This window comes from Sminthopsis crassicaudata, chromosome 5, assembly GCF_048593235.1.
Source record: "Sminthopsis crassicaudata isolate SCR6 chromosome 5, ASM4859323v1, whole genome shotgun sequence".
NCBI lineage: Eukaryota > Metazoa > Chordata > Mammalia > Dasyuromorphia > Dasyuridae > Sminthopsis > Sminthopsis crassicaudata.
In genome coordinates, this window is record NC_133621.1 from 265605619 (window position 1) to 265620613 (window position 14995).

General features: G+C 33.4%; 1 protein-coding gene across 21 annotated transcripts in view; it reads right to left on the reverse strand.

The window, feature by feature from the left end:
- Positions 1–14995, reverse strand: part of C5H12orf50 (chromosome 5 C12orf50 homolog) — a 37276-nt gene that overhangs the window by 21584 nt on the left and 697 nt on the right. For 6 of the 21 annotated variants that reach the window (XR_012482660.1, XR_012482659.1, XR_012482656.1 and 3 more), the window contains exons 1-4: positions 14298–14415; positions 10499–10618; positions 10002–10122; positions 2113–2286 (exon numbers count right to left, since the gene is read on the reverse strand). Coding sequence is in view for 11 of the 21 variants with exons in the window: in XM_074270933.1 (XP_074127034.1) it covers positions 2113–2286; positions 10002–10122; positions 10499–10510 (307 nt within the window). In the remaining 10 variants the exon portion in view is untranslated. Of the gene's footprint in view, positions 1–2112; positions 2287–10001; positions 10123–10498; positions 10619–12818; positions 13141–14297; positions 14427–14995 lie in introns of those variants that run through there. The other 15 variants (XR_012482652.1, XR_012482651.1, XM_074270925.1 and 12 more) reach the window with 7 other exon arrangements.

The window sequence follows — 14995 nt, forward strand, 5'->3', positions numbered from 1 at the left end:
TCTCATTCTTTGTTCTCTATTAACATCTTTCTACCATGAATTCCTCACCACCACTCCCATTAGAATTCATTCCTTGGGGTTACCGTAATGTCCTCAGAAAGGTCTACATTAAAATGCAAAAAGAAGGGAAGATACAAGGAAAGGAGGTGAGGGTGATGCCCAACCATTCTTCCTTGAACTGCTATATACAAGGTACCCTAGAAACTATGGAGATATAAAAGAAAAATAAGGCCAGTCTTTTTCCTCAAGGAGGGTTACAATCCAGTAGGGGAATTATGAACACACACATTTTCTCTAAAGATAACCAACAATGTAATACAAAAGGCATATTGTTGTTATATTACTGGGACCTGGGAATTAAATGTGATTTCCCTGAATAGGGAGATATCCTCTACTTGAGCAGGTTCCCATTTTTGATTCAAATTATTATTGTTTTAAGAGAGTTGCCAAGACCATTGGGAATTTAAATGACTTGCCTAGTCTCATACAGCCAGATGTGTCAAATACAGTCCTTGAATGCAGGTTATTCCAAGTTCCCCAGCTGGATCTCTATTCCCTATAACATACTGCCTCTATCACAAAGCTGAGGTACCATTACTTTTCATTATATAACCATGGCTCACAATATGAGATTTATTCTAACCTGACTGAAAGAGGAGGTTTACCTGAAAAGGCTATAGAGTTTAATTTTGGAAAGGTAGGTTTGAACCAGTTGGTAGAGAGACTTGAATTCTAGGCTTAAGAATTTGGAGAATGTAAATTCCTAAAGTTAAGAATTGCTTTTGCTTTTGTATTTTCTTTATATTCCCCAGTCTTTGACATAATACCTGATATATAATATGTGCTTAATAAATGCTTATAGATTCTTATTGATTTAATTTATTCTATAAGCAATGGATGGAGCAGCTAGGTACTAGGCCTCCTTGCCAGGGAGACTCATCTTCCTGAGTTCAAATCTAGCCTCAAACACTTATTACCTGTATGTCCAATGTATTAGCTGTATGTAAGTCACTTAGCCCTATTTGCCTTTGGCTCCTCATTTGGAGAAGGAAATGACAAATTGCTCCAGTATCTTTGCCAAGAAAACCCCAAATGGGGTCACAAAGGGTTGAACAGAACTGAACAACAAAAGCAGTGGACAAGTTGATCTCAAAGATCCCTTTCTCATTTTATATCTATGATCCAACAAACTGTTGAAAGTTCTTGATCAAGGAAAGGACATAGCTAGTGCATGAGTCAAAAGAATAAAAACTGGAAAGACAGACAACTTTTCAGTAGACAATGAAATAATGTCTATGTGAGATAAAAGGGGACTGATTTAGACTGAAAAAAGACTGTCCTGGTTGCTGACATTCAAGAGCAGAATTATGCTCACTAAAAATTAAATAAAAATTTAAATTTCTATATGCCATTCATATAGAGAAAGATTTTAAAGGTGCTTAGGAAACAAATGAAATTTCTAAAATTGACAAATTAATTTTTTAAATGTCCAAAGTAAAGAAAATACATTCATAATAATGGATTTTAGGGAAGGGAGAAAGCATTTTAATTTCCAGTCTCCCATGCCTGAGGGAGAACACAATGTGCTTTACAACTTTCTGTATAGAGGGACCATAATCACAGATCATAGTCTTGCATACAATGGGTATTTAATAGACAAATTGATTCAATTTGTTGATTTCATTTTATCTGTAATGTGAATCATGGAATAGCGAGATGTTTCATAATGGAGTTTTGCTATATTTGCATAGTCTGCCCTAGAAAATTTCATCTCCAAATTCCCATGATGACATGAGAGTCATATTAACTTATGTCTGACAACTAGTGTATCCCTGGTACATAACAAAGAAAACATAAGTAGTGTTGAAAATTAATATATCTGTACCAATTAAGGAATTTACTCCTGATCAGTAGGATACACATGCTCAGACTGTTAAATTAGAACAATAAATTAAGAGTTATGAAAACGAAAGCAATTTTCTCAATCACATCTACTTTCCATCAGAAAAATGGTTATTACAAACCTACAAAACAATATGACAAGCTAATAGAGAACAGTATAAGGGTCTTTACATAGTCATACATCATAGATCTAAGGAAGGTCATACTAACTGTTCTCCTTGTCATCTTCATCTTCATCTTCCTCGTCCTCCTCTTCTTCAAAGTTAATAGTTATGACCAATGGAGGATGAATGGGTCTTGAAATATTCTCCTGAGGTTTCAGAGGTTCTTGACTCTGGGCAGGGGGCAGAATTCCTTCCTGGGTTTCTTTTTGTAGTGTGACATCTATAGAAAGAAAATTACAAAAGCCCAGTCTTTTTTCATTATATATAGTTTGAATGCTGAATTTCAAACTTTTTGCCCTAAATTAATTTTATGCTTTGCTAAAAAATGTCCCACTTTCTCCTTTTGGGAAGAACACAAATCTATTGTCAAAAAATCTAACATTTTTTGAGGGGTAGCAAATATTAGCATTCCTACTTTTCCTAAAAAGCACAAATTATCTTAACTTTTTTGAGTCCTTTTCTTCTGAGAAGCTCAAAGTAATATTACTTCATTCTTATAATATCCCTATAAGGCAGGTAAGTAGGGATGACATTACTATGCTCATTATGACAATGAGGACTAGCATATAGGCTAAATCAATGGCAGCTAAGTCAAATAGAAATGGATCCCTGAAGGCCACATATTGAATTAGAAAATCACAAATCAGCACTGTCATATTGTATTATCTTGCTAAACATTTCCAAATTACATTTTAATCTGGCTCAGGCCACACTCAGAAAGGATTCAAATTTGATACTTCTGGTCCAATGCTGACATAGCTAGATCTACACAGCAAGCACATGGGAAGCCATAGAAAATTCTAGCAAATCCTATGTGGGGAAATCTTTCCATCTCAGCAATTTCCAAAGTTGCATATGTTTAGATATAAAGCTTATGAGAACTGCCTAGCCAAGTAAGAATGCAAAAACCTCACCAATTGATAAAACCTACCAATTCTAGTCTTTATTCTTACGTAGGGGTTCTTTAACTTGAAAGTCCATGGACTCCACAAGGCCCATGCACTTGAGGGGGAAGAATTACATCTTTATTTTTCACAAATCTCTAACTGAAATTTAGCATTTCATTCAATTAATTTCTTTAAAAGGACAAAAGGAAAGGAATAAGCATTTATACAGTACCTACTATGTGCCAAACACTATGCTAAGTGCTTTATAAATATCTTATTTGATTAACAAACATCATTACAGATTCAGTTTTTAAAAATTGCAGAAACAATCCAAGTAGACACTTTGGAATAAGAGTTCAATTGAAGTTCATGGGCATTTTGTGATCAAGTAATTCAATAAAATCTGATTAATTGAAACCTCTCTGATTTATGTTACGTGGTTTGATGTTTTACCTCGCTACTAACTACTAAAGATTTATTAAATCAATATTATAAAGAAAATTATAATAGAAGATTGCAAGGATACTCAGCGAACCTTAAATGCACAGTGTTTTGGAACATCCAGACAATTCCTTTAAATTGCATTCATTTACATTCAAGTTACTAATGGGCCACTTACAAAGGATATATAACCATTCATTAAAGCAAGCCAAGAAAAATTTCGATTTGTCAACTATTATTCAATTATTAATTACAAATTTTAATTTAAAATTATAATATTATTCAAAACTATTCCACTACTTAGACCCTATACTAATTTATCTTGATATCCTACTCTAATAATTGTGAATTAGTAAACTTTTTGCTATTTATATATTTTCTATTTATCCCTATTCATTTGGTGGAACTATGATCTCATTACTGGGGGGGTAATGTCATTCACTCATACAATAACCTATTCTTGATATTTTTAGTTATGTCATTCCATAAATTCTCTAAATAGGTTCAAACAAGCACATTATACTACTTTCTTCTAGATCTTTTAGTATTTCTTAGGTTCCAGTTCATCGTTCAAGCTTATCAACCTCTTACCTACATGACTGTTTTCTCTACTTTTTCAATCCGTATAATGTCCATGATGTATTTACATTATTTCTTGTGTATAGGTAGCACTCTTGGTAGTATACTAACATCTACCCACCATGCATTTTGTTACTGCTCTTGGGGTCACCCAGAACATTCATTCTTCAGATTATTAGGATATTCTATGGTGGTTCATCATATTGCATTATTAGTGTTGAATAGAATAATAGTGTTGAAAAAAAGGTTTGTATGGCAAGTAGTAACTTAAGGTCACTAATTACAATACAGAGTATTTTCCAAGTGGAGAGGGCAGCTAAATGGTGCAGTAGATACAGCACCAGCCTTGATGTTCTTGATGATGGACCTAGTTCCAAATAGGCCTCAGACACTTAATACTTATTAGCTGTGTAACCCTGGGCAAGTCTCTTAACCCCAATTAACTCATTAAATACATATTTAAATTGTTTTTAAAAATCAATTTATCTCCTACTAAATTTTGCATCAAGTTTATAGTCTGTCACCTGTATGTGTCTAAGATAGATAAGATATAGAAATAAATACATCTCTGTTAGTTTAACTCTATCACTATTATTTAGTCCATATGGACCATATTACTTTCACCTTGCTCTTGGTTTTTCTTGTGTGGATTGTTAATCCAAAAAGATATTACTGATCTATCATTATTCTTTATTGCAGCTTATCCAATAGAAAAGCATCAACAATACAAGTAGGCCCCCCCCAAAAAAAAACACCAAACCCTAGAAACTACCTTTGACAGCAAACATTTGCTGAGCAGAGAGATGTGAAGTTCCATCAAGGCTAATGACTCCTTTTAAAGCATATACTCATATTACTATATACTTACTATATATACTTATAAGCATACAGTATGTGCTTATATCAGCATGCTTTAAATTATAAATTGTTAACAGATCATTCATAAGACCATGATCTAACTAATGTAGCAAAAAATTTCCAACTAGTTCAACTCCTTTGTTCTTCAGATGAAGACCTAAAGCTCGGAGAGGTTTTTATGACTTACACATAGATAATATGTAAAAATGACAAGATTCCAATGTAAGTCCAATGTAACTCTTTCGTAGTATTAAAAACTATCAGATGATACTAACCCTGAAATTGTATTAGAATAGCACAATTCCCCAAAACACTCAAAACTCTTCTCCATTCAGTCATGTTTTCATACCTTATATTTTGCAGTTAGGTCTTGATTAGTGTGAATAATGAATAATGAATTCTCTTCAGTGGAGATATTATTCAAATTTGTGCTATTTGAAGTTATGATATGTAAAATATGGTAATTTGTTCCAACCTGAAGGAAATATGGGATGTGAATTCAAATAATGCACTCCTTTCAAGGGACTCATTCACACTAACTTTTTTACATAATTAACTATTCAATCAATACATTAGTGAAATTCTTTTTTTTTTTTGGCCTTTGTTTTAAAAATAATTGTGTGTGTGTGTTTTCTATCTACATTTCCCCTAGTATCTCCCTTCCTCCATGTCCCACGTAACAAAAAATATTTCCTATTTTGCCTTCCTTAGTAAAAGGAAAACAATATGAAATTCAAATAATGAATATCAATTTGAAGTATTTCTGGATGTTGTCAGTCATAACTCTATACTGAACTATTTGGGCATTTCTATAACAAGCACTAAAATTTGTTTTAAAAAGTTAATGTCATCACCATCAAGAGAACAAATGCATTTGGCTTATTATCTGTGTGGGGCTCTCTGCTAAATACAATACCAAACAAGTTGGCAGACATTATCTCCCTGAGAGCTCACAATACATACTGATGTCACATTTTCCTGAGGTAGTTTGTGATTTGCTTTCAATTACCTCGTATAATGAAGTACATTTGAGTTGCACCCAAGCATGAAATTCAACACTTTGTTTTATCTCTATCATTCTACTGGGCTTTTAATAGTGCTTGGGGGCATATGATAGCAGGCAGCCAATCTGGGGCAGCAGCTTTTATTAGATAGTTGGATTGATGTATATCAAGGGCTTGACATATGTTGAGTTACCTATGTTGGTTTCTAGTTATATTGTTGTTCCTTTAAGTCCCCAAACACCAACTACCTTTATGTTTTGGGGAACTGGTTGAGAACACGCTTGTCTCTGATGAATTTCTACAAGTAGGCAATTGTTTCTGAAACCTTTATTTTTCCCTTGCCAGGATAGCTCCACACTACTGTGCTCAATTTTAGATTTGTCAGTTATGCTTTATAGAGTTCTTGGTGTTAGAAACTTCATCCTTCTTATATGGCTAAGACTGTCACTTCAGCCACAGATGACTGGAATAGGAGGTACTGCTTTCTCCATCTTGTCAATTTTTAAAACAAATCCTCTCTCTACTACATATATTTTGTACCTCTGATCCCCTAAAAGAAATGTTTGGAGCTATAAGTTTCTTATCTCTAGGGATATTCAATATATAAAATTGTTTGGGGTACAAATTAAAAACTAATTGTTTTTTGGTGTTTTGTTTTTAGGACTCCTTTTTACTTATATCTTTTGGGTAATTATAACCCAAAAAGCATTATGGTTAATCACACCAATTAGAAGTGGAATCTAGCTCTTCCCTCAGAAAATCATAGCAAGAAAACCTTCCTCTTTTCAAAGACATCCCCATGGAATGGCTTGTCTACTCATCACAACCAGGTCAGCTGGGCAGATGTCAGGGGGAATGTTGTCCCCAAAACACTTTCTCCTATAGAAGTTTCTAGAACTCTAATTATAGACTGTAAAATGAGCAAATCCTCTCCTCTTTGGGATTAAGTAATTTTCTCTAATCAAGTAATAAGATTGTTAAAAAGAAATGCTTAAATTCAACATCTGAAATGATGCACCAGGCAGATTGAATTAAAGATACATTATCATCACAGAATTATAAATTTGTAATTGAAAGGTACCTTCAAGGTCTCATCTAGTCCAATCACCTCATTTTGCAGATGAGGAAACTGAGGCCCAGAGAGTTAAAACAAATTTGCCCAACTTTACAAAAGGTAAATAAGTAGAAGAGGGTTTCATTGCTTTAGTTTTCTTTACATCTGCCCCTCCCAACTTCCAATTAAAAATGGGACTATTGATGAGAGCAGGTTATTAAGATGTATTTTACATCTCAGATCCAGTCTCTATGCCTTCAATATTAGTTGTCCTCATTTTTAATAGTACTTCACTGCTAGTCACAGCCATAGTATCAAGGCTATGCTGCATATTTTACACTTATTTAGTAATAATTATGTACATGGCACTATTTTTTGGCAGAATGGTGAAGAAGATTCCCTCAAGGAACTTAGGATCTTGTGAAAGCCTTTGGTAAAACTGCTGTCACTGATTAAATGTAACCCTCTCTTCAAGTTGTCAGTGCTATAATAATCACCAAATCCAGAGTTCTTTTTCAACCCTCTAGCCTTCTTTTGTGATATTTGATCTTGTTGACCAATTCCTATTCTTATTCTTTAAATGCTATGCTTTTCTCTAACAACTCTGGCTTCTTTAAAATATCCTCTTTTTTGGCCCCTTAGTGATCCTCAATCTGTGACCTCATTTTCTTTCCTATTTCCTCTTAATCATCATTTTGTTTTTATTTTTGGAGGCACCGGGATTAAATGGCTTGGCCAGGGTTTATGTGACTAGCAAATTTCTGGGGTCAGATTTTTAATTCAGGTCCTCCTGATTCCAGCATCAGTGCTCTGTGCTACCTAGTTGCTCCTTCTAAATACATCTCCCCACATGTACTTTATATGTTCTAATCTCAATAAACATAGATGACTTTTTTCCTCTTTCTCTTTTGCTCATATTCTTTTTATCTTCAAAATTCTTATTCATTCTTTAAACAATAGTAACAATAGCTTTTTATAATATTTTAAGGTTTCAAAGTGCTATATGTCTGTTATTTCATTTGATATGTTTAAGTTATCTATCCTAAATGCCAGAGTTAAAAGAGACCTTAGCGATATCTATCCCTACTCCATTTTTTACAAATAAAAACCATGCAGCCTTAGAACTAGAAGGAACCTTTACTGGACAACTCCTACAGGCCCTTCCTTGAGAGCCATCTTCAGGATTTGATTTGTTTTATTAATTGTCTAGACTTGGGAAAGTGATAAGAAAACACTAACAATTTTAAAACATGTCCTGAAATTTTGGAGAACAAGTAGATAAATGTTTACCAGCATACCCTGGGGGGGGGCTCCACACACTCCCTAGATCCTGGTCTAAACCATCATTTAAACAGATAAAGAAATTGAAATCTAGAGAAATAAAATTCAAGGACCTAAGAGATAGTCAAAAGCAGATCTAAGACTCAACTCCAGGTTCTCTGACCCCAAATTGAATGTCCATTCCACTGAGCCACACTCAATAGAATTTGTGAAAGAGCTGGCTGGGCTTTTAAAGCAGGTTCTCACAAATTCCCAAATTTTGCCATCTCTTCCATAATGCAACATTATCTCATCATTACGACAACACTGTCACTTACTCAGTCAACAGCATTTATTAAGCACCTACTGTGTGTCAATTACTGTGCTAAGTATCTGGGGGTACAAAGAAAGGCAAAAATGATCGTCCTTACCCTAAAGAAGCTCATAGGCTAACAACGCAAAAAACATCCACACACAAACAAGACAGATATAGGAAAAACAAGACACTAAGCTTTCTCATCTATGTTGTAGTGTGGGTTGTTAAATTTAAAAAAAATTGGTGATATGAGAAAACTTTGTATTGTAGGGCCTTACTAAAAGGAAATGGCCATGGGCAATATGGTAGGAGAAACATCATGGAAGCCTAAGTAGTCACATGTTCAATGAAAAAAATTTTCACAATTAAGGTAATCAAATTATTGTACACTATTCCCACTTAATGTTTTTGTAGCCCCTCATACTTCATAGCATAATTAGGCTGGATGAATAGGGCCCTGGACCTGTCTTGGTCACTTATTCTATATAATAATAATAATAATAATTTTGCTCAGTCACTTCGGTCATGTCTGATTCTTTGTGTATATGGAATTTTTTTGACAAAGATACTAGAATAGTTTGCCATTTTCTTCTCCAACTCACTTTACAGATGAGGAAACTGAGGCAAAACAGGTAGGTGACTTGACCAGGGTTACCCAGATGTTAAGTGTCTGAGGCTGGATTTAAACTTAGGTCTTTCTGACTCCAGGCCCACTGCTCCATCCACTATGCCATCTAGCTGCCATAATGATAATGATAATTAATAATAGTAATAATAGCTAGCATCTAACACTTGTAAAGTTTACAAAATTCTTAATGATCTTTTTTTCTCATTTATCTTCACATCAAACCGGGGAGGTTTTATATCATATATCATTATGTCATTCTAGTTTACAGACCAGGAAAGTGAGGCAGACAAGAGGTTAAGTTCAAAATCACATAGCTTGCAAGTATCTGAAACTGGATTTGAATTCATATCACCCTGGTCCCATATACAGTGTCCTAGTCACTGCACTACCACCTAGTGCCTCTAGGTGTTACAGTAGGGAGACAAAACTGCTAAGGAGTTAAATGTTTATGTGGGCTGCTCTTTGGGGTTATGGACATTTCTTTGCTCCTAAAAGCAGTCACACAAGTGATTCAAGATATGGTCATAACCCACATGAGAAAGGCTATTCCTGTTTTTATCTTTTTTTTTGGAACAGATCCAGTGGGGTCAATGACTTGTTCACACTCCAGTCATTTTTTTTTTTTAAACCATCGTGGATACATACAATTAGACCTGAGACATATCATCTCCCCTTTGATACATCACCAGACACAGGAATAAGTCGTCTGAGGGTCTGTTCCAAGCCTCATTTCATGCTTTTTGATAGAATCTTCAATTTAATAATTGCCAGTCATACCATTCTTATGATATTTTCATTGGTCTGCCATCCCACATCACAAATCCTAGACAGATGGTTTCCAGCTACAGTAGAAGTTTACATTCAGATTTCAATCTGCCATGCAAATATTATTAAGAAAATATACTCACTGCTACTTGGTGGCAAAAAAAGTCCATTGATATTACGGGGTTTGCTATGATAAAACACACAACTGATCTTCACACAACCAAGAGGCTGAGTTTCCCAGAAGCATGAAATGCTGCAGTTTTGCTAGAGAAAAAGGGGAAGAAATGGAGTTTTCAGAGGCCGTATTCATAACAAACTCAATTATTTCGTAAGAGAAAAAAAAAAGCAACAAAAAATGCCAAATGAAAGCAATTGCTTTTTAATCAATGGGGATTTTGTCCTGCTGTCAATATTGTAGCCCTAAATTTGAATTGAGGTTGCAGAGGCTCCTATGACATATTCCTATGTACTAGCCTAAGGTTTCAAGTTCAGTAGCAAGCTACCGTCATCAATTCCATTATTTGCCACCGGCAGGAGTAACATCATCTCCCTGTCATGTTGTGATGTAGGTCAAGAAGATTACTAACGTGCTATATTATTGACAAAGAATGACGATGAGGAGGAGGAGGAGCAATTCTACCTGCATTTCCATGTGTCTAAATCTGCAAAGTGGATCTAAACATTTTCCCTCTCTCCATAATGAGCACACAGTGTCACTGCCAAGGGCTTCTTCACAGTGTCGGAATCGGCACTGGGAACCCTAAGAGAAAAAAGTAAACAGTGCAGAAAACTCACAATATATTGATGCTAGAGGTCAACAATAATTGTAGGTCACTTATTTGTACCTATCATTCTCATGATTTTTAAATTGAATATGCTTATAGCTAATTTAGAAAGCCATTAGCGAAATAAATACCAGAAATGTAACACTACTTGCCAAAATCTCTGACGGCTTGTTTCAATTTATTGTTAGGTGAGACTGTTGTATAAGGAGAATTAAACAACATTACAAAATAATGTATAGTGGTATTTAATACTGCATGCCAAAAGTTACTGGCAAAAGATTTTATATACATATAAATATATATATATATGTATATGCAAATATATACATATAAATACATAATTTTTATCTGCATCTTATCAGGCAGATGCACAAAAAATTAGTGATAACCTAGGCTATAGCCCAGAGATAGAATATGCATGAATGCTACAGCATTCTGAAAACCTCACATTTCCAGGAAAAACTATTTCAAGGCCTAACAGATTCTGCTTATATATAAAATTCCTGTTTATGAATTGAGATCTCAAACCAGTGTCTATGAACTTCATGTATTTTTTACTAGTCAGTATGCATCTAAGAAAATGGTGAATGAATCTTAATGTTTATATCTTTCTATTTTCTATTTTTCTATTTTTATTTTTCTTCTATTTTTTCTATGTATGTATTTTCCATTTTTTTCCCATTTAAAAAGCTGGGTTATATTACATTATAATTATTACATTGTTATTCTATCCTCAAGCACGTAGTATTTTAAAAATCAGGTGTAACCCAAATAGGAACATTAATACACCCAAAAAATCATTAATTCTGCATTCTTTCCATAGTGTAGAAACCTCATTCCTTTGTTTTTATCCCTCTCTTTATTATATGGCAAAGGTATTGTTTAACTTTGGAATCAATATTCTGTTGTCAGAGAGATAGACTGACAAACTATTGTCCCAGTACATTTCTCACCATATTCTCCAAATTTGATCTCTTCCTTCTGACTTTTCATTTTTAAATGTCTCTAACAATAACATTTCTACTATGTCCCCTGCAAAAATTTTTCCCTTGTGGTTTTCCTGTGGATACAACTGGCTTAACAAAACTGGCTTATCCCATTTTTATGAAAGTGGATTCTTGGATCCATTATAGTTGAATTAGACCCAGAAAGTATTTCTTCTGCCTTATTTTTATATAAGTTATATGGTTCAGTCATATATTTAGACTTTTTTTTTTCTAAATCTATTGGCACTATTGATTCAAACCCCTTGTAGTATATGAGTCTGCACAGTAAAGTGGTGGACATGAAATCAGATAATCAGATTTAAATCTCAGTTCTGTCATTTCTACTTGAATGGGACCTATCACTTAAGTTTCTCTAGGTCTCAATTTCCTCAACTAGAAAGGAAAATAAAGGAGAGGGGGCAGGACTGGATTAAATAATCTCAGAGTTTTTTCCTCTAGTTTTAAATCTATTATCTGTGACCTTATATTAATGTTATGACTTAATGAACTAATTTAAGTTAGGGAGAATTATAACTTTGCCAATCTGAACATATTTACTTTTTTTTTTCCTTTAAAAATTACCCTCGATAATCACTAAATTTATTAATTCATTCAACAAACATTTATTGAATGCCTTCTATGTTAACAGCACTATACAGAGTGCTTTGAAAACTATAAAATCATGAACTATTTTAAAATTACATAGCAAAACACAGTAATTATTTTACTTAATGAATTGGATTCATTAAAGTGAGTTTGAAGGTGACCTGAATTCACCTGAGTGTTTAAAACAGAGTTAATTCATGTAATCTTGGCACCACATTTAGGAGATTCTCCATTAATCACAAGAGCCATATGCTCTGCAGAGTTTTCAATGAAATAGCATTCTAATACTAGCAATTCAAAGTTTAGAAAAACTTCAGATTGTACACTATAGAAATATATGTGGTTTAAAAGACACATTCTGAGTATGACTGTTATAGGCAGCAATGATTTCAGCCAAGTTATTAAAAATACCAAATTCTCCTATATTTTCTTAAAGAAAATCAACTTTATCACAATAAATATGGGTAAGTAAAAAAATAAAAATAAAAATAAAAACTAATTAATGTTATTTGGTCATGCAAATTCCCTCTCTCTACTAGAAAGCTAAGAGATGTGAACGTCTGTAAATTTGTACAATATTTACCTTTATGCATGTGGAATAAAAAAAGAAATAGCAGTCATTCCCAACTTCTGTCATTTTCACCTCTCTTGCTGCTACTCCACTGTCCTTATATAAGAATTGCAGGAATGTAATTTTAAGAAGTCTCAGTGTATAAGGAAAAATAAAAAATAAAAAACTCTCTTTTCCAGATTTGTCCAGGTTATCAGTAGTAATCTCCTTTTAAAACTGACCTCCTGTTGACAGTGTATTACGCAATACGTAATTCTTAACAAAATTTTAAATCAGAAGATACCTTCTCTCGCTTTGCAGAAATGTTGAAAGTGGTTGCTAGCCAGTACACAAATTCAAACTTCCAGAATTTTTCTCATTGTTACCTGGGTCATTATGTGCTCATCATAAATGACCTCACAAGTACCTGTTAGCCAGTTTGACATTAAGGAATAATGTCACAGTATTTCCTTTACTCCTAATTCCAGGGTGATATTATTAACTAAGATAGCTATTAAAAAATACAATAATATATTTTTCTACCAATCTTTTAGTTAAAAAATCAGACTAAGTGATAAGAACATATCTGGGAGAAAGGAATGAATACTTCATAACAATGAGTTAGGTATTTGTTATTCTTATTTTTAAAGATGACCTGGATATGTCTAAGAAATATAAGTTCTAGGGTATAATATTCCTAACTGTTTAATTAATATGAACCCATTTGCTGTACAAATATGTACTTGAATGCTGCTATCCACTATGACAGATAGAACTTAAAAGTCATATTGAGATAATATATAACAATAGCTACCTGAAAATAAATTAAGATTATTCATCATGTATCTATATTCTAATCCTTTTTAATCCTCCTTTCAAGGAGAAAATTTTTTTCCCCACAAGTAGAACATTTGCTTAGTATAAGTTTTCAAAAACTGGATTACATAGATAGGGAATTCTTATAGTAAGATAATGTCTCATGCTCAAAATGAAACATAATTTGGAGGTCTTGTCAATAGTGTTCTTATAAAGCTATAAGAAGCTATCAGAAATTAATGAAAACACAAATGGAGGAGAGCTTAATAATAAGAGAAAACAAGGGAAGAACATTTTCCAGAGAAGAGATTATTTTTAAAATAAAAATGCACTCCCACTTTGCTGGAAGTTTTTAAAGATAGATTTAAATGAAGAAAAATTAAAGTTTCTGAATTACATTAGTGGATGAAGTAACCTTTCTGCATACAATGGTTTAATTTTTTTTTTTATAATGTAGAAAGAATGTACATAGACCAATGATACATACATATAAATATATACCTATATAACTAAAAAGACAACTAAAATATCTTAACATTTAGGAAAACACTTTGAACAGAACTTTTTTTTTTTTTTTTAAATGGCAACTGCTTTAGAAACTTAGTTGAGGAAAAAAATAAAAGATTTGGATAACATCTTGAAAATATAAATAAAATAAATATAGGAAAAAATGTGTTGGCTCTCATTTCACCCTACCTTCTAACTCTAGAACAACGAAGTACCCATCCTAAGCACATAGGCTACTGGGATAATCACCCCCAATGAACATTTTTAAATGATCATTGACTCCAAATAAATGGCCTGTTCACCTATGGACAAGCAGCTGCTTTTGAAATTGTTTTCAAATACTGTTACCAAGGTCCATTATTGCATGGCTACATGTGGCAACATGTTTACAACTATTATGAGAATCTGATGTATATCAAATATATATGTATATATATCTGATATATATGTATATCATGTATATATGTACATATACATATATGTGTATATAGATATGTGTATATATATATAAATATATAGACAAATTTCTCAAAGAGATGATTTTACATCATAGAGTTACATTATATTCAGGGATGAACAGTCATCAACCACCTCAACACAGCTGAAAGAGAATCAAGGCCAAGCCTGGCTAAGAGCCTTAACATGGCAAAGAAGAGTAAATAGCTCTACTTCTGATAATTCAATCACTCTAGGGAAGAGAAAACACTAAAAGTCTTTATTCAGGAAGCTCAACCTTTCAAGGGGAGAGACATCCAGTGTTAATGGAACTTTAGTTCTTGCAAGTAAGATTTAAGAAGGGTGGCTGGAAAAGGATTGAAACTTAGCTTTCCCCATTGGGGATCTGTGTTCAGACTCTATGTCACCTTAGTGATGCCAGACTTGGTTGC